The sequence below is a fragment of the Camelus dromedarius genome, chromosome 7 (assembly GCF_036321535.1).
Source record: "Camelus dromedarius isolate mCamDro1 chromosome 7, mCamDro1.pat, whole genome shotgun sequence".
Taxonomy (NCBI): domain Eukaryota; kingdom Metazoa; phylum Chordata; class Mammalia; order Artiodactyla; family Camelidae; genus Camelus; species Camelus dromedarius.
In genome coordinates this window covers 29,171,098-29,197,162 of record NC_087442.1, presented here as the reverse complement: position 1 = coordinate 29,197,162, position 26,065 = coordinate 29,171,098, and the positions used below count along the sequence as shown (strand labels likewise).

Genomic DNA, 26,065 nt, shown 5'->3' with positions numbered 1-26,065 from the left:
ATGTATAAGTATCCTACAATGCTGTCACATTGGACTGATACAATCAGTAGACTTGTTCCATATTATCCTTTCAGAACCAGGATTTTACAAACTCTTTAGAGGCCACTTGGGCAGTAAGTACTCATTCCTGGGCCTAGTATCTCCCAGGATGCCTTCCAACTGCATTCGGCTCTAAACTGAAAAGGGCAGGCAGTCATTCTGTAGGGTGAGCATCCCATGTGGTACTGTGCACCCAACAAAAGATAATTTCACATTACCAATAATTGCTGTGTTTCTAACACCTACTTGAAAAAAGAGCCACCCTACCTTCACTCTGGTGCTAATGTGGCTACCTTTTTCTTTTCCTCTTTAAAAAAAAAACTATTTAAGTACAATTGATTTACAATGTCTTAGTTTCAGGTGTACAGCAAAGTGATTCAGTTATACATATACATATATGTTCTTTTTCAGATTCTTTACCATTATAGGTTATTACAAGATACTGAATATAGTTCCTGTGCTATATAGTAGGTCTTTGTTGTTTATCTGTTTTATGTATAGTGGTATGTATATGTTAATCCGAAATTCCAAATTTATCCCTCCCTCCACCCCAACTTTCCCCTTGCATAACCGTAATTTTGCTTTCTATGCTTATGAGTCTGTTTCTGTTTTGTAAATAAGTTCATTTTTATCATTTTTTAAGATTCCACATATGAATGATATCAAATGATGTTTGTCTTTCTATGACTTACTTTACTTAATATGATAATCTCTAAGTCCATCCATGTTGCTGCAAATGGCATTAGTTCATTCCTTTTTTATGGCTGAGTAGTATTCCTCTCTCTCTCTCTTTGTGTGTGTGTGTGTGTCTTTTTTTAATCCATTCATCTGATGTTGGACATTTAGGTTGCTTCTATGTCTTGATTATTGTAAATAATGCCACTATGAACATTGTGGTGCATTTATCTTTTCAAATTGGACTTTTCTCCAGACATATGCCCAGGAGTGGGATTGCTGGATAATATAGTGACTCTCATACCATTCTCCATACTGTCACCATAGTGGTGGACCAATTTATATTCCCACCAACAGTGTAGAAAGGTTCCTTTTTTTCCATACCTTCTCCAGCATTATTATTTGTAGACTTTTTAATGATGGCCATTCTGGGTGTAAGGTGACACCTTATTGTAGTTTTGATTTGGATTTCTCTAATAATTAGCAATATTGAGCATCTTTTCATGTACCTATTGGCCACCTGTGTGTCTTCTTTGGAGAAATATCTATTTAGGTCTTCTGCCATGTTCTGATTGGGTTTCTTGATTTTCTGATATTAAGCTATATGAGCTCCTTGTACATTTTGGAAATTAATTTTTTGTTGGTTGCATCATTTGCAAATATTTTTACCCATTCTGTAGCTTGTCTTTTTGTTTATGGTTTCCTTTGCTGTACAAAAGCTTTTAAGTTTAATTAGGTCCCATTTGTTAATTTTTTCTTTTATTTCCATCCCTGTAGGAGATGGATAAAAAAATATTGCTGCAAATTATGTCAAGGAGTATTCTGCCTATGGTTTCCTCTAGGAGTTTTAGAGTACCCAGTCTTACATTTAGGTCTTTAATCTATCTTGTGTTTGTTTTTGTATATAGTGTTAGAGAATGTTCTAATTTCATTTTTTTTTTTTTACATGTAGCTGTCCAGTTTTCCCGGTGCCATTTACTGAAGAGACCATGTTTTCTCCATTGTATATTCTTGCCTCCTTTGTTGTAGGTTAATTTATCATGAGTGTGTGTGTGGGTTTATTTCTTGGCTTTCTATCCTGTTCTATTGATCTATGTGTCTGTTTTTGTGCTAGTACCATACTGTTTTGATTACTGTAGCTTTGCATCATAGTCTGAAGTCAGGAATCATGATTCCTCCAGCTCCTTTTTGGCTATTCTGAGTCATCAATGTTTCCATACAACTTTTAACATTTTTTGTTCCAGTTCTGTGAAAAATGCCATTGGTAACTTGATAGGGATTGCATTGAATCTGTAGATTGCCTTGGGTAGTATGGCCATTTTAATAATATTGATTCTTCCAATGCAAGGACACAGTATATCATTCCATTTGTTTGTGTCATCTTCAGGTTCTTTCTCCAGCATCTTATAGTTTTTGGGGTACAGATATTTTGCCTTCATAGGTAGGTTAATTCCTAGATATTTTATTCTTTTTGATAGTAAATGGGATTATTTTCTTAATTTCTTTTCTGCTATTTCATTGTTAGTGTATAGAAATGCAACAGATTTCTGTGCATCAATTTTGTATCTAAGAACTGCTTTTGCTGTGTGCCATAGGTTTTGGATCATTGTGTTTTTATTTGGATTTGTCGATAGGTATTTTTTTATTTCTTCATTGATTTCTTCAGATATCCATTGGTTGTTTAGTAGCATATTGTTTAACCTCCACGTGTTTGTGTTTTTTCATTTTTTTCTTGTAGTTGACTTCTAGTCTCATAGCATTGTGGTCAGAAAAGATCTGTGATATGATTTCAATTTTCTGAAATTTACCAAGGCTTGCTTTGTGGCCCAGCATGTGATCTATCCTGGAGAATGTTCCATGTGCACTTGAAAAGAATGTATATTCTTCTGCTTTCCAATGGAATGCTCTATAAATATCAATTAAGCCCATCTGGTCTAATGTGTCATTTAAGGCCTGTGTTTCCTTATTGATTTTCTGTCTGAATGATCTGTCCATTGATGTAAGTGAAGTGTTAAAATCCCCCACTATTATTATGTTACTGTCTATTTCTCCCTTTATGTCTGTTAATGTTTGCCTTATATATTGAGGTGCTCCTATGTTGGGTACATACATATTTATAATTGTTTTATCTTCTTATTGGATTGATCCCTTGATCATTATGTAGTGTCCTTCTTTGTATCTTGTAACAGTGTTTAGTTTAAAGTCTACTTTGTGTGATGTAAGTATTGTTACTCTGGCTTTTTAAAATTTTCATTTACATGAAATAACTTTCCATCCCCTTACTTTCAGTCTGTATGTATGTCTAGATCTGAAGTGAGTCTCTTGTAGGCAGCAAATATATGGGTCTTATTTTTGTATCCATACACAGCCAGTCTGTGTCTTTTGGTTGGAGCATTTAGTCCATTTACATTTAAGGTAATTATCATTATGTATGTTCTTATTGCCATTTTGTTAATTGCCTTGGATTTGTTTTTGTAGGTCTTTTTTTTCTTCTTCTTCTTTTGTTCTCTTGTGATTTGGTTACTATCTTTAGTGTTATGTTTGGATTCCTTTTTCTTTTTTGTGTGTGTATCTATTATAGATAGAGATATTTTTGATATGTGGTTACCAGGAGGTTTTGGTATAGCAGCCTGTGTATATATTTGATTCCTTTAAGTTGCTGATCTCTTAATTTCAAAATGCATTTTAAATACCCTGCATTTGTACTCTCCTCATGATTACTGTTTTTGATATCATATTTTACATCTGATTGTTTTATGCATTCCTTAACTGCTTATTGTGGATTCAGTTGATTTTCCTGCTTTTGTCTTTTAACCTGTCTACTAGTTGTGTATGAATGATTTCCTACCTTTACTGTGTGTTTGCTTTTACTGGTGAGCTTTTCCATTTAATAATTTTCTTGTTTCTATTTGTGACCTTTTCTTTTCTTCCTAGAGAAGTACCTTTAGCTTTTGTTGTAAAGCTGGTTTTCTGGTGCTGAATTCTTTAGCTTTTGCTTGTCTGTAAAGCTTTTGATTTCTCCATCAAATTTAAATAAGAATCTTGCTGGCTAGAATATTTTTGGTTGTAAGTTTTTCCCTTTCATCACTTTAAATATATTGTGCCACTCCCTTCTGGCCTGCAGAGTTTCTGCTGAAAAAATCAGCTTATAGTCTCATGGGAGTTCCCTTGTATATTAGTTGTTGCTTTTTCCTTATTGCTTTTAATAGTCTCTCTTTATCTTTAATTTTTGTCATTTTTATTATAATATGTCTAGGTATGTTCCTATTAGGGTTAATCCTGTATGGAACTCTGTGCTTCCTGGACTTGAATGACTATTGCCTTTCTCAAATTAAAGGAGTTTTCAGCTATTAGCTCTTCAAATGTTTTCTCAGGCCCTTTCTCTCTCTCTTCTCCTTCTGGGATCCCTATAATGTGAGTATTAGTGTGCTTGATGTTGTCCCAGAGGTCTTGTAAACTGTCTTCTTTTTTTTTTTTCATTCTTTTTTCTTTTTTTGTTCTTCTATAGTGATTTCCCCTGATGAGTCTTCCAGCTCACTGATTCATTCTTCTTCCTCATTTAGTCTACTATTGATTCCTTCTAGTGTATTTTTCATTTTACTTACGTATTCTTCAACTCCGATTGGTTTTTCTTTGTGTTTTCTAACTCTTTGTTAGAAATTTCTACCTTGCTCCATGCATACATTCTCCTTTCGAGTTCTCTGATCATCTTTGGGATCATTCCTCTAAACCCTTTCTTGTGTGGATTGCCTATCTCCATGTCACTTAGTTCTTCTGGGATTTTATCTTGTTCCTTTGTCTGGAACATATTCGTCTGCTACCTCATTTTGTCTAAATTTCTGTTTGTATTTTTATGTATGTGGTAGGTTAGTTAAACTTCTCAATCTTGGTGAAGTGGCCCTCTGTAGGAGACATCCTAAGCATCCCAGCAGTGCACTCCTTTCTCATCACCATAGGGCCAGGGGCCATTTTTGCCCCAGAATTGGGTCTGGCCTGCATTTGTGGACTCATTCCACAGGCTGCAGGATCATAGTTTTCTTGCTTCTTGTATCTGTCCCTGGTGGGTGAGGCTGATCTAGAGGCTTGTGCAGCATTCCTGGCAGGACCTGCCCACTGGTGGTTGGAGCTGGATCTTGGCCCTCTGGTGATCAGGGGCATATCTAGAGATAGCTGTGGGCTCAAGAAGTTTTAGGCAGCCTGTCTGCTGACGAGTGGGGACATAGTTGTTTGGCCTGAGGCATCCCAGCACTGGGTCCTATAGGCTGTTGAGTGGGGCAGGTCTTGGTGCTAATGACCCAAGCAAGAGTTCAGTCTCCAGGAGAGTTCCTGCAGATAAATACTCCTTAGTGTGTCCACCACCATTTCTGTGTCCCCCTGGATGTGCCACAGCTGTCCCCTGCCTCCCTTCAAGACCAGCAAGTAGATCTGGCCCAGGATCCTATGAAATTACTGCTTTTGCCCTTGGACCCAGTGAGTGTGAGATTTTGTGTGTGTCCTTTAAGAGCAAAGTGTCTATTTCCCCTAGTCCTGTGGTGCTCCTGCATTTAAGCCCAACTGACCTTCAAATCTAAATACTTTACGGGCTCCTCTTCCCTATGCTGGACCCCTAAGCTGGGGAGCCTGAGGTGGGGCTCAGAACTCTCACTCCTGTGGGAGAACCTCTGCAATATAGTTTTTCTCCAGTTTGTGGGTTGCCCCCCCGGGGGTGTGGGATTTGATTATATTGTGAGTCTGCCCCTACTGCCTGTCTCGATGTGGTTTATTCTTTATGTCTTTAGTTACAGAAGAGCTTTTCTGGTAGGTTCTAGTCTTTTTTGTTAAGCAGTTAGTTGTGATTTTGGTGTGTTCATGAGAGGAGGTGAGCTCTGACTCCTTCTACTCCAGCATCTTCTGCACAGACCTCAACTATGACGCTGCCTTCTTCATATCTACAAATCCAGCCTGGCACTCAAGGCCTTCCCAGCATTCTTCTAGTCACTTTTGAACTCTACCTGTTATCTCTTCCAGCTAAGCTGAACTATTTACTATCTTCTGCTTTCCCATTTCTGTTCCAGCTGTTTATAGAGCCTGGAGGGCCTACCTGCTCACATTTCTTTCCTTACCATTCTTACCCCAACTCTATCTTCTCATATCCCAGCCATCTACTGGGGTCTGTTTCAGTTGCCTCATTTTAAGTTTCTCCTGTTCCTTTCAGCAAAATGGGTTCTCTCCCTTTTCTGAACCTTCCTGGTGCTTTGTTTGTGTTTCTATCTTCTATCCTATAATGGTCTATCTAGTATTGTTACTTTGCTGTTTGTGGGTCTTTGTGGCTCCCCTACCCCACCACCTAGGCTTTGAGCTTCCTGACAGTGGGACTTTTGTCCTAGGCACTTTTATATCTCACTCAGTATATAAGTGCTTTACTGAGTAAATATATTCAGTTAATGTGAAAGATGCAATATAGGGAAGGATTCCAAATCTTATACCCTCTTGAGTTTTCTTTACACATATCTCACATTTGATGGTCTTGCTATAATGTGGTACAGGCCTTCCCAGTTTATATTCTACTGGTTCTTAAAAGAAGAAGAGGAAGAAGGAGGAGGAGGAGGATCCTGAGGTCAAGTGGATTTGGGAAACTTGCCTACCATACCCCTTCTTGAGGACCTGCAACCCATAGGACATATGACCAGTAGAGGACCCTGTTTTAACTTCATTAAATGCTTGTCTACTAATTTGTTTGGCCTCGGAACCAAGTTCCCCCTCTGCTTATGTACTCACATCCTACACTATACTTCTGTGGGAAATTCTTGGTGATGTAGACCATGCTGTGCTACAGACAAAGGGTTGAGACAACGGCCTCCACAGTACGAGAACTGGGTATTGAACCCTAGCGAGGCATACCTTGGTTCTGAACGGCGAGCAAGGAAACCATCCAGACACCTTCTTGTGCCTGGCTGAGTGAGGTCACCTCATCTGCCAGATGCTTGGATGGCTTGTGGAAGGAGGCTGATTCTTCATGAGAACATAATCAGAACAGATCTGAGATTATGTTAAATGAGTTTTAGGCAAGGTACCTGGATTTCTCAAAAGGCACAGTTTAACGAGCATTATTCTCTACAGAAAAGTGAAAGGAATTTAGTAACCAAATGAAAGAGATCCCAAAATTCTCCTGAAAGCAGCACCTCTTCCGCAAGGACGTGTCGTTCAGGGACTGGCCGGCTTGCTGCCCTCCCGCAGCCCCCCATGGTGCTCACCACTGGGCAGGTAGTTCGGAGAGGAGCACAGGCTGCCACAGTGTTTGGGAGGCAGTGGGATCCCAGAGCAATTCACAGCCATACAACGAACCTGACTTTTATTGTTGTTGCCTTTTCCACTCAAAGTTCTCTACCCAGCTTGGCAAGCAGGTAGAGAAGCTGTCACAAGTTGTTAGCTCTTCTGCCCACTTGCCACCCATCTGTCAGTCCCTTTGATGGCACTGGTCATCTACATGGGCAGCCCTCAGATCCTGAAGACTTGTCAGAAGGCCGTGAACTGTGGGCAGCTGTCAGAGGAGTGAAGGGCCTGTCAGCAGACACTCCCCGCTCTTTTCCACCAGAGCTGGGGGCGGGGGCTGGAACACAGGTTTGTTCATCGACGGATGTTTCCCGTAAACATAAATATGAAGTTGTAGCCTTCGGAGATTTTTTTAGAATGCGAAGACTTAGGATGCAAGCACAGGTTGGAGAGGTTTGTTTTACAGCCTCCAACAGGATCTCTCCTGACATGTGTGCCTTTCTGGTTTATTTACAGTTCCTCAGCACTTTGTTTGCCCCCTTAAACTTTGTCATGGAGAAAGTTGAAAGCATCCTCCCATCCAGTCTGTGGCACCAGCTGACGCGGATCTAGGGAAGCCCACCCATCCTTCCACTCACCTCACCCAGTGGGCTGCCACCATCTCTTCGTGCCAACTCCTCGTGGACCGCAAGAAAGCATGACTTTGAAAAAGGGAAGCCATTCCGGGGTTTTAAAACATTCACGGACTATCTGTTCTACATTAAAAGCTGTTTTTGTTGTACAAAATTCATTGATGTTTGGTTCTATTATATTTTGCCTTCAGAAAAGAAAAAAAAGTCAAAAATAAACTTTTGTGTATTGCAGCAACCTGTTGTGTCTTTCTGTGTCTTCCAACCCTAAAAATGTTGGTGTCTAAATAAACCTATGGGTTACACTTAACTTACCAAGACCCGAAGTCTGCTGAGTGCCACACACACGGTGGTTTCTGTGCTGTGGGAACTCATTGCCATCAGCAGGCCCTTGGCACCCTTGCAGTTGGCAGCTTGAGAAATGAATTCTCTTTGGCTAAAAAGTACCATCTTTTTCACCCCCATGCTATGTGTCCTCATAGGCCAGATGCACAAAAGACATTTCCAAAATGATGACAGGAAGCATGAATGAAAGGAAACCTATGAGCCATCACTGGTTGTTCCCGTTCAGAGACTACTCACTGAATAGACCTCAGCGCTGCTGTTCTCGGAATCCTTTTGGTTCTGCTTTTTGCAAATTTGTTGTGGGAAGGAAACTTCTGATGAGAAGCTACAGACCCAACGGTCTGTTGCAGAACCTGGCCACTTTGCAGCACGGCCATTTTTAAAATGTTTTCTCAGAAGGGTAATTTTTTTTTTTTATCATGTTTGCATTCTTGATGCTTGAATGTGAGCGTTCTTTGAGTGTTTTAGTGATCTGAACCAAAACGGTCATTCGTCTTCACCATCTTTGAAAGCCTTCTACATGAGTCACACCTGCCAAGCATCTGGCTTTACTTAAGCAAAAGAGAAAAATAAATAACCTTGAATCTTCTATCTGAACTTGAAAAGTACCTCTATTCAAAATCTCAATCTAGTTCTTCAAAAAAAAAAAAAATGGACTGTCCTTTACAGAGTTTGTTTTCCCTTTTATTTAGAATCCGGAATCTGTCCCCATGAGCGTTAAAATAGGCAGTGTGAGGGGAAAGCACCACGCCAGATCTCCGTCGCAGCTGGACTTCTGCCAGCTCCTGGTCTTCATCCAAGAGCAAAGTCAAGTTTGGCAGGTAATGTTTAGGTGCACAAAGGCTTTTCATGCCTTTTGTAGGCTTTTCTCTCTCCCTCCTTTGTGCAGAGCCCACGTGGGGATGCACAGCTGGCCTATGCTCTATCTCGGAAGAGGCTGGACCCCTATATCCACATCAGTGGGGCTGCTCTTGGGGGTAGGGGCTGTGTCTGCCTTGTTTGCCTCTTTTCCTCTTCTTCCTCCAACACAACTCTTGACCTCGAGTGGATGCTCAAATGATCTGTTGAACAAATGGATGCAATAAATGATAAGTACAAATAAAATTTTATTCATGTTCAGAGAAGAGAGATTGGTTCCAGCAGAGAAGTGTCAGGGAAGCCTTAGAATTGTAATTTGGAAGGAAAAAGTAGTAATTATCTAATACAATCATTTGATTTAACAGATGGGAAAACCAAAGTCCAAAGAGATTTTGACCTGTCCAAGTTGGGACTAGATTGCGATGAGCCTTAAATGAAAGGTTCTAGAGCTTGCAGGCCATGGCAAGTAGAAGTGGCCTAAAACAAGTTGTTGTCAGAAACCCCAGTTGCAGGAAATGCGGCAAAGAAATGTAGTACAAAGATTTAAAAGTACCTTGTGAATTTAATAATTATGAATTTAGAGCAGTTGCATAGAGAGAAGAGGCAGAAGTTAGAATCTGAGGGGTAAAGGGGAGAAGTGAAGGTAGAGAAGAATGGGGACAGAATGAAGACACACGGAGGGGTAACAGGGATTGTTGGGGGGGTGAGTCCACGGTCCAGGAGAGGAGCTACTCACCGGGGAGGAGGGAGACATCACATTTCTCGCCCCAGGTCCACAGTTCCTGACTTCTTAATAAGACGGCAACTGGAATCCAAGTTGAATTTCTGCCTTCTGCTTTTGTTTATATATGAAGAGACATCAAAATCCATTCTGATGGGCTTTCCTCTATAAAGACCCTTCCTCCCAACAGGACAGTAAATGTCCTGTAGCCTCAACTTATATGTTTGTTGGAATACAATTGCAAACACTCTAAAATAAACGTTAGCAAATTGAATTTAGCAATGCATACAGGAAACAATGCAATGTGACCAAATGGGAAGGTTTTTTTTTAAGCTTTTTTTGATACTTAAGTATGAAAGTCATTCTGTCTTTATAAAAAGAATTGCAGAGCATTCCATATTTTTATATGGAATAATTAAACATTGACATTACCTGCTCTTCAAGGATTAGCTAAAACTCAGACATGAAACACCTAATTTTAGTGCTTTATTAATGGTAGATCTTTGATCACATTTTTACTATCAGCAATGGTGATTGGTCTGTGCAAATATTCACCTTCTTATGTCTAGTTGATTGCATATTTTTCTAGGAAATAACTGCTTTCTCTAAGCATTCAAATGTGTTACCACAAAGTTACACGGATATATCATTTATGTTATATATTTAACCCCTTCTGTATTTGTGGTAATTACTTTTTTCTCATTCTTAACTCTATATTTTTGCTGTCTTTCTCTCTTTTTTCCCATTTAACCAGCTTCATAAAGCTTATCTAATTTATTCTTTCAAAGAAACAACTTTGGATTTACTGATGCATTCAACCATACTTTTGCTTTGTATTTTATTATTTCTTCCTGGTTTCTCTTGTTTATAAGAATTATAATTTTCCTAATTTCCTTAGATGAGTACTTGGTTCGTTTTTTTTTAAGAAGGAGGTATTGAAAGCTGTGTATTTTTCTCTAATTGTAATCTCAGTGGTTCCATAGATTTTGCTATAAAGTGCTCTCCATTCTTTTATAAAAATTTATGTTTTGGTTTCTTTTTATCCAGGATTGATCACTTTTGGGGCATCCTTATAATTACTATTACTAACTTCAAGGAATTTATTTTTAATCTTACGCTGCAATATCTAATGAAAACCATGTTCAGCTACCTGCTCCCAAATACAGTAAACCCTAACACCTCACACCCACAGACTACCTCTAAGTAAATTTTCAGTCCTTGTTTCCATCATTAAAAAAAAAAAATTTGGTTCTTGTTTCCATCATTAAAAAAAATTACATCTTACTTCAATGTGAACCTTCAGAGGCGATGTTAAAATGTTTAAACCCTGTTCATATCCCTTCCACTGTTCCTATTTTTGTTGTCCCCGCCCCACAGCCATGCACTTCACAGACTTGCATGCTGAGTCACCAGGGAACTGAGTAGGCAGCAGCGGTACCCACCCCCACCCCCCACCCCAGCAAGTTCTGAAAATGAGGGGGATGGGAGCCTCCAAGACGTTCACATCATGTATTTGGCTTCTGCTCTGCTGTAGTGACAGCTTGGGCTGTATCAGGAATTGAAATGGGAAAGGAGGGGTTGGGGGCTAGACAGGGCTTGAAGGAACTAGTCTTGAAGTTCTGGCTTTTGAGGGTCAAGAATGGCTGAGGCCTGGCAGGCATTGGCTGAAATAGGAATGTCCAGGCCCAGGTGGATCGCTCTCCATCAGGAATGCACTGGAGAGCACAAGGGATGAAGGACCTGCTGGTGATCCTGTGTCCCCTTCCAAGTTGTATCTGTGACTCTCCAGCAGGAGCAAAGGGCAAAAAGGAAGCAGTTTCTCTTCCCCTCTTTCTGCAGCTTGTCTCCTGTTATGTCCAGCTGCAGTCCATTTCACAGCCCCTCGGATCCTCGGCCTTGAAGCATGTGACCGACCCATCTTAGGAAGAAAAACTTTGGAATTGAAAACTGCCGTTGACCACTATCAAAAGGCAAGCAAACTTCAGGTGGGTGTGTGTTTGTCCAGGGATGGAGCAGTAGATTATAATTTTAAGGAGTATGTAAGTAATATAATTTAAAAAAATTTTTAATCATCTACTTCCTGCTCTGAGCCCCACCACCACAAAACCTGGATTCCATTGGCCCATGTCTTGGTTGCCTCTGACAGCATTGCTGTCCAAGCCCACAGTGTCCCTGAAGTCTGGTGACGCTCTTATACACTTGCTGTAGGACCTGAGCTCCACCTCAGGCTCCCCATGGGGCCTCCCTGCCGCCTCTCCCAGGTCTGGGTGCTGCTCGGGGGCCCAAAGGCCACCTCTCCATGCCTCTCAGCATCTCCACTGCCCTCAGGACACCCAGAACTCTGCTTTTGAGCATGCCCGTCCAAACACAGGGCACTTTCAGCTGCTTCTCTGATCGTTTTCTGGATCAAAGAGCTCCAAAATCTATAGACTCCTGCTTTACAATGACAGGAGGGAAAATGCAGGAAGAAAATATGAATTAACAGCTCAAAGATAGTTTGCCCCTCAAATCAAAGATAACCTCCTTCACATCCAGGATAGATCAGATTCTTTGTTGTCTTATTCCTTTTAAGTAATCAAAAGGTATTGAGGACCTACTGTGTGCTGGGGCTATCATGCTCTCCCCACTGCACCTGGAATTGCAGCATTTATCACACTGCTTTACTTGTATGTTTACTTGCCTGTCTCACCCACTGGACGGCAGGGAATTCAAGTTCCACATTATGCTATTCAGCTTCACACCCTCAGAATCTGGAACTGGATATTCTATATTCTAGAAATTGAAAGCTCATTAAATGTTGGCAGGAAGGTGGAACAGACAGGGTAGAGTACAGGATGATGCTAAACCAGAGCATCATTTTATAGAAGTCCAGGGAAAAGATTATTAAAATGAAATAAAATGTACTTATTCCACACTTGGAACAACAGCTTAATGAAGAGCTTTTATGAAAACTTTGCCCAATTATCATTTTCTTTGGGACATAGTATTTCTTCTTACCCCATTTTCCCCGAATGATGATTGTTCGAGTTTATCATGCATCAGATACCATGCCAGGACCGCTCTCAGTTCTCCGAAGCACTCTGAAGTGGGTGCTGACAGCCCCTGCACTGAGCAGCTGCCAAGTCACAGAGTTGGGTTCAACCCGAGCACATGCTGTGTGGCCACAGGGAGCTTGTTTTCCCGCATCAAACCCTACCTACTGGGTCTCTCCAGCGGGAGGCCAAGTACTCACCAGCTGACCGCCTGTGGAAAAGTGCATGGGGAACACTGCCTCTCAAACACCCCAGAAAGAGGCAGAGCCTGGGCAGATCTCCAAAGACAAGGTGGGCTCATGGTTTCCTTCACATTCCAGCCATATGTGTTATGATGGGAGACCAGGAATGAGTGTTTCTAGGGAAGATGATATGAGCATAAAAACCAGTGGAATGCTGCACGTGGACTTGAAACAGGAAGAGGAAGCCTGTAAGGAGCACAGACCACTGTTTCCCACAATGGGTTCTGAGAAGCGTTATTCGGGTGAAATGATTTTTTGGAATACATCATTTGCTGTTCTCTTGGAAATTCAAACTGTCAGAAGCCCTGAGAAGTCCCATAAAACGAATTCTGTATAACCCAGCCCATCTCCTCGTGAGATCATAAGACACCCTCCTCTGGTGTAAAGACTCCTTATGACATCTCACAATATTCATTTTGCAAAACACTGGACAAGCTCAATACTAAATGAAAAGGAGGATCCCACGAACAAGATGTGTGGTTGACTGGGTGTCCCACCCATCCTGACCAGGCGGGGCCTGCCAGGGAGAACTCAGGGGGACCCAGGCTGCGTGCCGCCGGGAACCACTGCCGTGCTCCCTAACTGGGCATCTGGTGCTCCGTGTCCTCTCCTGAGTACCCTGGTGCTGGCCATGAAGGTCCGCCATGAACCCCCAGGAGGGTCCTAGGGCCTCTTAACTGTCTATCAATACCAACAGAGTTGAACAAAGGGGAAATATGAAGGATTGGGGCAGCTGTCATAATTCAAAGGTCCTGTTTTCCTCCGGCAATCCAAGGAAAGCCCAGTGACGATACCTGAGAGAGCCCATTAAGAGCTGTTGTTTGGGCCGTGGTGACCAGTCAGTAACTATCACTCTCCTGGGGCCCCCACCAAGAATGGTTTTTCACCAGCCCCAAGGCCTATGTGTCTTATATCTAACAAATTTTATTTTACATTATTTTTTTAAAAGCTAGTTAGTGACAACTGAGATCGTCCCTCTGCAATTAGAATCTGATGTCAGAGGGAGAAAATCCCCTGTTCACTGGGAACTCCCATGTCACTCATTCTGTATTAATGATATTTATTCTCCCTTGTTGTTTTATTCCTAAAAAATGGCTCCCCTGGTTGCAGTGTTATGTTAAGCATATTACACATATTCCAAAATCAGTTCGCATATTACAGCTTGTTACACTCCTGTGTACACGTTTCTGAATAGCTCTCGCTCCAGTTACAGCTCCACGTTACACATGGGCTGCCACACGTGGGGCCTGGGAACCCTGTCTGTTTATTCCCGGCTCCTTGTTTTTCCTGGGAGTTTTCTTCTTCTGTTTTATACTCCTCAGGGAAGATGTGCCTTCCAGTAAGAAACGCATACCTGGGGAAGGTGGAACGTATTTTTCTGTAGAGTTTTCTGGATGGAGGGGAGTTTAGAAGGTGGCAGCTGTCTGGGACAGAGACTTGGGCCTTCCGTGGAGGCCAGCGACAGTTTGGAACGCGAGAAGCTGCACTGATTAGGGGAGGCAGGAGATGGTTGTGCCCGAATACAATGAGACCATTGAAAAAAAGCCACAATATCTTTCCTTCTGTAATGTTAACATGAAAATGACTTTTTGTTCTCTACACCCGTCAAGTTTTTGTCTTCTCTGGCTTGCATGCATCTGTGTTTCAGCGTCTTTAAAAAATTTTTTTTCAGGATTTCACAGGATGTAATCTTTTTAATCACTTCAATAAATCCACAGTGACAACATATTTTTACTTCTGGCTCACTTAGGATCCAAGCACAAAGTTCTAATGAGCCACCAGCTTCTTTCTTTGTTCCATTCATTCATTTACTCAACATACATTATGCACTAAGTTCCAACAATGAACAAGAAAAACTCCCTTGTGCTCACGTCTATGGCCTATGGTGGGGGCCGCAGTCCTCTGGGGAAAAAGTCCTCACGTGCAGTCTCTGGGCTGGAGTTCTCACAGGGCACCAGGCAACACCAGTAATTCTCCCCTTGGGTGTGGCTCTTCTGAGTAATAAACACCACTGGGCAGCCAGCATGTCACGCCCAAGGGGGCTTCTGAGACTATTCTCGGTGGGCCCCAAAGGCCCTCAAAAGGTGAACAAGTCAAGAGCCACTTTTCTCCCATGCAGCTTCGCCAGTTCTTATTTCCCCACATGCCTTCTTTCAAACTCTCTGAGCCACTGCCCAACACGGAGTGACGAGCGCCAGGCACCTCTCTTCTTCAAGATAACGGGAATCATCAGAGGAAAAGTGACTGCCCTGGGGCCCGGGCACAAAAGCCTCTGGAGGACACTGCCGTCTCCCTCCCTGCAAAGGTGAAGGCCTGAGACCCTTGAGAAAGGAGAATCAGATTGTGTCTCAAATACATCTCAGCCTCTTGGGGCCCGTTGTAGCCATATAAGGAGCTGGTCAAGAGCTATTTATCAGTAAGGTTCTTGAGGGCAAAGAGAACCTCCAGGGCACTTCAATTAGCTGAGCAGCCGTGGCTTAGCCCCGCAGGGCTGCGGCTGTCACCAGGAGGGGGATCAGTGGCACTGCTTCTGCAATTTCCTATGCAAGGGCCCCTTTCCCCCTCCCCAACCCCTTTGAGCATCGTTGCCCATATTTGCACATGGTCTTGGACTCCAGAAAATGTTAGCGTCTAAAAATAGCCAAGCTACAGGTAAGGAGGTGTTCTAATCACCTATTGTAATCAAAGTGTCAAATGAAATTGCCTAATGATCACTGGTCACCGCAGCCACAGACATGTCTTAAAGAGTCATTCAGGTGATTCACCTGCTTTTCCAAGATGACCCAAATAAGAACAGAGAATGTGAGTCATGACAGCTGCCCTGGGCCCTCATTTTCTGTCTTGCTCCACTGCCATTATATCCACTGACAGCCTCGCACCTGAGGGGCCCCACAGCAGCCACTGCAACACTGACAAGCTCCGTTTGGGTCTCAGTAAGAAATGTTTTCACACCTGTAGATTTTTAGGACGAGGCATCTTCAGAAATATCTCTGGATGTGTTTTAGTTCAGAAGGGTTTTACTGGATCCTTGAAAAGCACACTGGACTTTCAAACACTAAGAGCTCCCACATCCCACAGCCAGTTTTCTGTTGCCAAAGGGACTGAACCAAGCTTTGAGATTTAGTTTCAACTTTATCTCTCCAGGATGCTTCATCCGTCTCTCCTATGAAATACCTGAATCTTGATTTGATTCTCCCTGTCATGTGTAGGAAGCTTTTCCAGAAGATTTCTCTTTACTGATAGCATTGTGACAGCACTCAGAACTTCACAGTTTAATGTCTCTCTGTGTCCTCCTATCAGATGAGTAGCTTATTCATCCTTGAATTCCTAACATTTAGCACACTGGTGCATTGGTGCTGGTCAATAAATGCCGAGCAGAAGGAAGGAGGCAGGAGCGGGCTGTGGGGGGTTAGAGTTTCAGGAGTGTTTTCTTCCCAAACTGTATCATGTGAGAACTTAAATTCCCAGGGTTCATGGCTGGGGCACTGGCACTTTTTGTACAATGTAATTTGGTAGCTGGAATTGAAATATTTTATTGGGTATGTTCAGAGACAATTTACAGTAGTCACTGGTAGAGTTGTCACCCTCTCCACATGTGACTTGTAAAGAGCAAGGCCAGCCTAAAGAAGGGTGTGTGGCTGGGACTCCTGAGAAATCCGAGATTCTCTGCTTGATCCCACATTTCATCCGTAGCCCATGTCCTACTGTAAACCACATGGAAAGAAGTTAGGAGACATACAGAGTCTGGAAGGCTAAAGTGAACTATCTGAAAAAGAGATTAATAAACAATCCCATTTACCAAAAATAATAAACTAGTTAGGAATAAGCTTAATGAAAGAGATTAAAGATGTAATTGCAAACTACAAAACATTGATGAAAAACAATTTTAAAAGACACAAATAAATAGAAAGTCATCCCATATTCATGAATTGGAAGAGTTAATATTGCTCTAATGTCCATGCTACCCAAAGTAATCTATGGATTCAGTGCAATCCCTATCAAAATCCCAATGGCACTTTTATAGAAAGAGAAAAAATAATCCAAAATTCATATGGAATGACAAAGGGCCCCTAATAGCCAAAACATTCTTGAAAAAGAAGAACAAAGCTGGAGGCATTACAGTTCCTGATATCAAAATTTATTACAAAGTTACAGTAATTAAAATAGTATGGTATTGGCATAAAGCCAGACATACAGACCAACTGAACTGAATAAAGAGCCTAGAAATCAGCCCTTGCATTTACAGCCAACTGATCATCTACAAGCTTGCCAAGAATACACAGTGGGGAAAGGATAATCTCTTTAATAAATGGTGTTGAGAAAACTGGATATCCACTTGCTAAAGAATGAAATTGGACTCATCTTACACAATACACAATAATCAACTCAAGATGGATTAAAGACTTAAAAGTAAAACTTAAAACTGCAAAACTCCTAGAAGAAAACGCGGGGGGAAATTTCATGACATTGGTCTTGGCCATGAAATCTTGGATATGATACCAAAAGCATAAGCAACAAAAGCAAAAATATACAAGTGGGACTATGCACACTGAAAAGCTTCTGCTCTGCAAAGAAAACAATCAACAGTGGAAATACAACCTATAGAATGGGAGAAAATATTTGCAAAGCACATAACCAATAAGGGGTTAATATACAGAATATATAAGGAACTTATTCAACTCAATAGCAAAAAAATATTTTTGATTTAAAAATGGGCTAAGGACTTGAATAGACATTTCACTAAAGAAGACATACAAATGGCCAACAGGTATATGGAAAGATGTTCAGCATCACTGATCATCAGGGAAATGCAATTCAAAACCAATGAAATAAAGAACAAAATAAAACCCCCAAACAAGATATCATTTCACACCTGTTAGGGTGGCAACACAGAGAAATTGAAACTCTTGTACACTATTAATGGGAGTGTAAAATGGTACAGCTGCTGTGGAAAACAGTACAGAAGTTTCTCAAAAAAACAAAAATTGTATTACCATATGATCCAGCATCCCCTCTTCTGGGTATATATCCAAAAGATTTGAAATCAGGATCTTGAAGAGATATCCTCACTCTCGTCACAAGAGCCAAGAAGCAGAAATAACCTAAATGTCCATCAATGGATAAATGGACAAAGAAAATGTGGTATAGATAGTCAGTGGAATAATATTCAGCCATAAAAAGAAATTCTGTCCTATGTGACAATATAAATGAACCTTGAGGACACTATGCTACGAGAAATAAACTGGCCATAGCATGATTCTATCACATGAAGTATCTAAAGTGGTCAAACTCATAGACGCAGAAAGCAATATGGTAGCGGTCAGGGGATGAGGACAGGGAAGGTAGGGAGTTGCTGTTCAGTGGGTGTAGAGTTTAGTCCTGCAAGATGAATACATTTGAGAGATCTGCTGTACAACATCGTGCTTACAGTTAACAATACTATACTGCCTACCAAAACAATTGTCAAGAGGGTAGATTTCATGTTATCTTTCTTGCCACAATGAAAAGAATTAGTCCAGAAGTGTGTTTGGAATGCCTCTTCCTCTCTTCTGTTCCTATCCTGTCAGAGAAGCGTGAGCACTGTTTGTTTATAGAATGAAAATGGAAATTGTTCCTTTAGAACGGGGCTTCTCAACCTCATCACTGTTGAAATTTTAGGTCAGATAATTCTCTATGATGGATTGTCCTGTACGTTACAGAATCCCCAGCCTCTGCCGACTAGCTACCAATAGCAACCTGCATCTCAGTTACGACAAACAAAAATGTGTCCAGGAATTGCCAAATGTCCCCTGGGGGCCAAAAATCATTCCTGGTTGAGAACCACTGCCTTTGGAAGAATTCCAGCAAAACTAGAGCTTTGGTACCCAAGATGTCCATGGTGAAGAGTTTTTTGGGAATATGACCTGGAAAAGTCATTTTTCTCAGGACTGCAGTGTGCCCCGGTGAGAGGGGGAGTGTTGTCCTTCCGGCTTCCATGGCCTGAATTGGTGAGGACATCCAAAGTACATCTTGCTCTTAGTCTTTACCTAGTTTCCTATTTCCAACAAAGTGAAAGAAGAGAAGTAGTACTCTGTGTTAGTTCCCTAGGGTTGATGTAACAATTACCACAAACTGGGTGGCTTACAACAACAAAATTCTGGAAGCCAGGAGTTAGAAATCAAGGTGTCTGCAGGGCCCTGCTCCCTCCAGAGGTTCTAGGGGAGAATCCTGCCTGGCCTTTCCTGCTTCTGACGGCTCCAGGTACTCCTTGGCTTGTGTCTGCATCTCTCCAATCTATAACTCTATCTCACATGCCTTCCCCTCTGTGTGTCTCTCTCCTCTGTGTCTCTTATAAGGACACTTGTCATTGGATTTAAGGCCCCCAGGATAATCTAGGATACTCTCAATATCCTTAATGGAATCACATCTGCAGACCATTTTTCTAAATAAGGTCACATTTACAGGTTCTGGGACATGGGTGTCCTTTGTGAGGGACCCTTATTCAACCCATTACATACTCTAAAGCAATGCTTCATTTTTTTTCCTAACAGAGATTGATCATTTTATATTTTATGTTTTTAAAAAACACTTGAAACAAAAATTTACAGAAAAGTTGGACAAGTAGGACAAAAACCTTCTTTTGAGGTGTAGTTGCTGACATGATACCCCATCACCCCCAAATACTCTGGTGTGCATTTCCTGCAAACAAGGACGCTCCTCTGTTTAACGACAGTGTGACTGTCAAGACGGAAACTGATACTGTCACAGAACAACTTCCCTCCTCCATGTCGACGATCCCATCCAAGTTCCTCCAATTGTCCTACTACTGTTTTTATAGCAAAACCCTCTACTTCAGAATCACACATAGCATTTAGTTGTCATATCCTTTCAGTTTCCTTCACTCTGAAACAGATTCTCAGTCTTTCCTTGAGTTTCAAATCCTTAACACTTTGGAAGACTGAAGGTCAGTTATTTGGTAGAATGTCCTTCGTTTGGGCTTGTCTGTGCCCTCACAACTAGATTCAGGAGTTGTGTCTCTCCCAGGACTGAGCCAGAAGTGATGCTGTGTTTGCCTCCTTGCATCCTATGGAATAACATGTGTTTTCAATTTGGATGATTACTGGCAATGAAGACTTTGATCACTTAATTAAGGTGTATCTGCCAGGCAACTCTTCCCCCTCTCCCCTTGTAATAAGTATTTTGTGGGAGGGACTTTGACACTATGTAAATATCCTGTTCCTCACCAACTTTCAATTTGTTAGTGTATTTATTTGTATCTGAAAGGACTCATAATTCCTATTTTATTCAACAGGTTACAATCTGTTAGGATTATTATTTATTCGGATGTTCAAATTGTGCCACATTTGGCTAGAAGGAGCCCGTTTAGTCTGGCTCTGTGTCTTTTGGACATGTCCCCATCATTCTTTGATCACTTCCTTGCTTTCTGGCACAAGATAAGATAGCCTAAGCTTATTTTGTCATTTCTTTGCCCCTAAAAGGAGCTCTGGTTCCTTTCAGTGGAAAATGAACAGGGTTTCGAGAACCGTGTTTGCTCTTGTGTATTTTCCAGACTGTTGTTGTGACAGTCTCTTTCTGCTGCTTCTGTATTCATTCCTTCCACATGCCGTGTTTTTACCACCAGCTTGCTTCCCCACCTCCCTCCCCCAGCTCTGCCCCCACATAGCTCATTTTGTCTCTGTGTTGATACTTGGAAGCCCTAACCCTGTGAAACCAGCAACCACACAATAGCAGCCTCGTGCCCTGGGACTTGCTGGCCTGTTATCTGGGCAACCGACTGGCTCTAGTTGGAGAAACTTGGCTTGGGGACTTCTAGGAAGGTTTGCTCGCTCAACCAGCTGACACATCTGAGTCCATGTGAGGTGTTCCCAGGCACAGGCGAGGATCAGGACCAATGGCTGACTTGCCATTTCATGCTGTGAGGACAACTGATGTCTTGTTTTGCGTTTGTTCAACTTTCCCCAGACTCTTTGAACTTTGCAGGTTGTTGCCTGGTCTTCCCTACCTGGTGTCCTTGGTGACTGGGGCACTGGCACCCTTTGTAATTTGGTGAAGCACTGCCTTCAAGATCCATCCAGGGGAGATGGTTCTCCCACCCCTGGGAGAAGGGTTACATTCCTCTCAGCCCACAGTGCTGTTTCTGAGATGTTTTTGCAATACCTTTGTTAAACCATCCTTCTTTTTAGGTCCATGTCCAGACTAGGATGTAGCATCCTCTTTCCTGCCATCCCTTGATATGTGGACACTTTTCCATGTTCCCTAATAAATATAGATAGAAAGTTCCCCTCCCTTCCTTCCCTTGCCATCAACCTGGGCAGCCTCGGTGTCCACATGGACGACTCGTGCACCAGATCAGCCCTGCAGTTCCTCGTCCCATCCACTCCATAAAGAATGAAAACAACATATAAAAAGTGATTAGTACTTTATAGCTTAGGAAATATTTTCCCTGTCATCTTGTTTTGTTTTGATTTTGGAACTCCCCTCCCAAAGCCAAATCATGGACTCATACTCTTATAACTGCCTCATTTTCAAAACTTGGATGTCTTAATTTTCCTTCCATGAAGACAATTTCTCAGGCTCCTATTTTTTTTTTTTTTAATGGAGGTGCTGGGAATTGAACCTAGGCCCTCAGGCATGCTAAGCATGTGCTCTACCACTGAGCTATATCCACCCCCTCATTTGTTTCCCTTTAGTTTCTCCAAGAAAGCCTGCTCTTAGGACTCATCAAGACCCTTTGTCTTTACTGTTAACTAATGTCCTAGGCTTCCGAGCTTCCTCCCCAATTCAGCCAGCGTCCCATCCCAAGCTCGGCCACTAAAGCCTGTGTGGGCGTCACCCCAGCTCCCCTCGTCCCTGGTCTCCTGCCCTCACCTCGTGCATCTCGCTTGTCACATCTCCTGTTCTTGTGGCTCAAGCTCTCCTCATTCAGGTGAATCATTCTTTCTCTTTGTTTCTCTTTCATCTCAGGTGGGCCCTCAATACCATTTAATACTATTTTCCTAATTCTTCATTAACTCCCATCCTCTATTTTTGTCTTCCAAGTCTAAGTTCTCCTTCTCAGCTGCCCTCAGACTCTCCCCTGGAATATTCCCACATCAATTGTCCTCTCTTCCTCTACCGTCTCCATGTCATGGATCTGCATGAATGGTCAAATGTTTTTATAGAAACCAGCCCATCTTCAGTCTTGCTTCTCCCTGAAGCTGCCATTCAGTGTCTTCCCAGCCCTTCTTTAGGGCTTATACTCAGCACTCTGTCCCTGGTAACCTTCACATATTCCTTCTTCAACCCTCCAAACTCTTCCAACAGAACCTGCTTTTTCAAACTGAAACCAGGTTGGCCCGTTTCCTGATTCCAGCGTGACCACAGAGCTCTGGGAAATCTTCTTTGGTCTTCAAGACACTCTTTCCTCCAGATTCTCCTTGAAGCTGTCTGATCTCTGTCTTCCATTGTCACTATGTAAATGCAGGCTTCTCCCAAAGTCCTCATCTTGTCCTGGAGGGCCTTCTGGCTTTGCTTCTCCCCCAGGGCCATCTCATTCTCTCGCACATCTTTCCCCATGTGCTGGCTACTCTCCCCACCCACGATGACGTCACCCCATCTCTTCTGAGCTCCTGACCTGCATTTCCAACTGTCAGTGAGCCATCTCTCTCCAAACTTGACCTGTCTCAAACTGAGCTCAGCATCTTTACCCTATAAATCCCTCATCTTGTGTAAGTGACACCACCAACCAGCCAGACACCTAGAAACTTTGGCAGGCGAATTCCCACAGTGAACCGTAGCTCGTACCGCCAGGTGGCCATTCAGTTTTGTGTCCTTTCTATAATTCAGGGCCTAATGCTCTTAACCTCTGCCTGCTTTGCCTACCTCCAGATTTCTCTCTTTTCAGCTTAAAACCCAGATTTAAAAACAGCATTTCCACCTCAGAGATAGCACTGATTCCTCACTGTGTGCAGAGAAAGACTCAGACTCCTTGGGAGGGCATCCAAGGCCCCCAGAGCATCCCAGCCACGCTTCCCACAGCGCCCTCCGTGCCTCTCACACCTGCCCCACGGGCGGCCTTGACGAGACCTGAACCTGCTGTTCTTTATCTCAGGCCTCCCTTTGCTGTTCCTTCATTTAGGAAGATATTTACCTTCATTTTCTGCCAACCCAAATGGTCCCACATGGTCTAAGTCAACACTCAGATCAACAGTGGTCTTTTCTGTGAAGCCGTCTGGACAGAACGAGCTGTTGCTTCTCCCGTCTCGCCTGCTGCACTGTTTGTAGCATGTAGCTGACTCTTGAATTATGATTGGTTGTTTTTATTTCTGCTGTAAGTTTTTTTGGTTTTTTTTAACTAACAACTCTCTATTGAGTACCATGTGCTCTTTGTTCTGATCACCTCATTTAATATTTACCATAATTCTTCAAAGGGGTGTTGGGATCTCCCTTTGCTGAGGAAAACTGGGGCTCAAAGAGATTCCATTTCTTCTTATGGTCACACAGCTGGGGAAGCAGAAGAAACCAGAACGTGAACTGGGTCTGGTTTACTGCAAAGCTCAGGCTCTTTTCCCTAGACTAGTTGTTCCCAATCTTCACTGCACATTGAAATCACCTTGGGGGATCTTTAAAATCTATTCATCCACGCAGACACTCTGAGTTGGTGTGGGGTGTGACCCAGTCCTCAGGATGTGTTGATTGCTTGTTGAAGCTGCCCAGGTGAGTCTAATGTGCAGCAGCTTTTGGGAATCACTGTCCTGGGTATTTGGTGCTCCCCCCGCTGTCCAGCACACAGTGTGCTTAATACACGTTTGTACTAAATCTTGTCTCCAAATGCTTTTCTGGTCCACTGGACACTTTATCCCTAAATTCTAAGGCTGGCAAAAATTTAAAAGCAAAAATAAGCAGAAAAAGAAATGAATTATATGGCCAATATGAACCCCAAATTCATTTCCAGTGAAATTTCCCAAATACATGAAAAGAAATTAGGAATCACAGGTCTAGTTGCCTTTTTTTGGCGAGAGAAGCCTGCCTCCTCAGCATCCTCTAGCGCCTCCTCTTTTTCATCACTTCAGCAACCCCATGTCGACATGACCTGTCTGCAGATGGGTCCAAGGCAGAGCCTACCTTCTTGGGAAGAGAAGCTGAGGCTCTGCAGGGAAAGCATGCTTTGTCGGTGTGGACTGTGGCAACAGTCACGTCACACTCCCTGCGTCTTCGTCGGTGTTCCTGTGGCAGGTGGTCACAACCATGCACTGTACCAGAGATTGCCAGAAAAAAAGCTCATAGGGTCCCTTATTTCTCATGCTGCATTTGCTTCCCCCCTTTTGATAATTTGTGGTGGTTTTATTACAGCCAAACTTATGGAAGGAACTTTGAAAGCTAGACTACCTCTTTAAAATGTTTGTCCCTTTTAAGACTTCATTGATAACTTTTAATATTAAATTCTATCAGTGAGGAAACATCACCTGATAAAACTGTGCTGTGAATTTACGTGAACTTTCCATCTAATGAGTGGGATATGCATTCTTATAAAATTCTATTAAAGCTTCTGTTTTGCTGTGTCTAAGGAGCAAACAACTCAGAAGGCCTTTCGGCATTTACGAAGGCTGTAAAACTACTCTTCTTGGATATTATTAGACGTTGGTCACTGCTAGCCATGATGGAGAACATTTGAGAGGTATGGGCAGCCATTCTATATAGTCCAAGTTCTGGGTTAATTACATAATGCACTCACCTAACTTAATCTGGAGTCCTTCCGAGGTGTCCACACATACACAGCATCTGTAATACAGAGCCCAGTACTGTTTGCTGCCCAGTGACTCGTGCAGGAGCGTTCTTTTGGAAGGATGCCAAAAGCTAAGTTAAACAGCCTCAGTTAAGTGAGGCACTAAGGCAGTAATGAAGGAGAAGCTGCAGGGCCTCAGATAATTGAGCTAAGTGAACGCTCCAGGTGGGCGACTGTGGAAGGGACACGAGAGACCCAGGGGAAGGTCCTGCCTTTCACTTTTGAACCTCAGCTTCTCGGATTACAAGACAAGAAACTTCTTTGCAAGGCCATCCTGGCTTTCATTTGTGGTGAGTCTGAGGGCCTGTAAGAGTTTGTAGGATGGGCTGGCTGTGGAGGCCTTCTGGCGGTGAGGTGTGTGTCCAACTCGGAAGAGGAGAAATGTTGGGAAGGATGTCAGTCACACCAGTCAGGAGACACACACCACGCCAGTTATAGTAACAGGCAACTTACTAGAGACTTCCTAACTGGGTTCTGGAGAACATGAAGGAAATTCCGAGGTGTTACAGAGACAGGGAGCGCAGAAAGCAGTGACCACCCAGAGGCGCAGAGGGAAAAGGGGAAAAGATTGGGATTATTAGAAATTAGAAACTTGGAGGAGAGATCCTGGAGCTGAAGCAGGGGTCCTGCCCAGCTGGGACTGATGTCTCTTAGAGCCACAGGGAGGCGGGTTCTGGAGCATGGGGGAACCTGCACCCTGGACACAGCTGCTGCTTCAGGAAGAACTGTTGCTGGAACAACTCCCGCAGGAACATCCAACAGAGAGTGTTCCTTCTTCCTCCTCCAGCCTTGAGGCCTCCCTCTAGCGCCTCCTTCTGGAAGAGCCCACCAAGGGGCAGCAGTGGGGAAGCAGGACTGTGGTCTGCAGCCTGAGCACAAAAGGGGGGAGGGGGAGGCTGGAGCTGAGAAACCACAGTCTGATAATAGCCGCCCTGGAGGGAGTGGGAACAGGGGCAGCTGCAAGCGAGGAAAGGAGCTGAAGCAAAGTCATCGTGGTATCCAACGTGGCCAGGTGTCCCCTGTGTGTAATTTTTATCCATTCCCTCAGGAATCCTCACAGCAACCTTATGAAGTCAGGGTTGTTATTCACCTGTGGCAGAGGCACAGCTGTAGTCGGAGAGGTTAAACAACCTCCCACACTTGACCCAGCGCGGGGAGGACAGACGGGGGTCTGAACGTAGGACACTGCTGCTAGGAAAGTGTGGTGCATCGAAGCAGCCAGGGGTGGTTGGACTAGAAAGGTGGCCATGTATTTGGAAAGGTGAGTTTTGGCTAATTTGTGGAAGGGTAAGTGATTTGGGCCTTTTAGGCAACGTGAACCAGTGAAAATTTTGGAAAGCAGCAGTGAAATGGCAGAAACACGTTTTAGAGAGATTTATTTGGAAAGAGTGAGCAAGATGGCTTGAAAAGAGAAGAGTCTGGTGCCAGCGAGCCTTATTATGAAATAATTATAATTTTGGTTTGGGTGGTGGCAGTGAGAAAGAAGAGGAGAGATGCCTAGAAGAAAG

General features: G+C 42.8%; 1 protein-coding gene and 1 long non-coding RNA gene across 3 annotated transcripts in view; both read left to right on the top strand.

The window, feature by feature from the left end:
* ST7 (suppression of tumorigenicity 7) overlaps positions 1-7,833 on the top strand; it is a 229,856-nt gene extending 222,023 nt beyond the window's left edge. For both annotated transcript variants that reach the window (XM_064487407.1, XM_064487410.1), the window contains one exon: positions 7,483-7,833. In XM_064487407.1, the coding sequence (XP_064343477.1) occupies positions 7,483-7,578 (96 nt within the window). In that variant the 3' untranslated portion in view covers positions 7,579-7,833. The remainder of the gene's footprint in view (positions 1-7,482) is intronic.
* Positions 7,834-8,638: 805 nt separating this feature from the next.
* LOC135321670 (uncharacterized) overlaps positions 8,639-26,065 on the top strand; it is a 41,789-nt gene continuing 24,362 nt past the window's right edge. The window contains exons 1-2 of the long non-coding RNA XR_010381606.1: positions 8,639-8,761; positions 11,359-11,504. This is a non-coding gene — a long non-coding RNA (uncharacterized LOC135321670). The remainder of the gene's footprint in view (positions 8,762-11,358; positions 11,505-26,065) is intronic.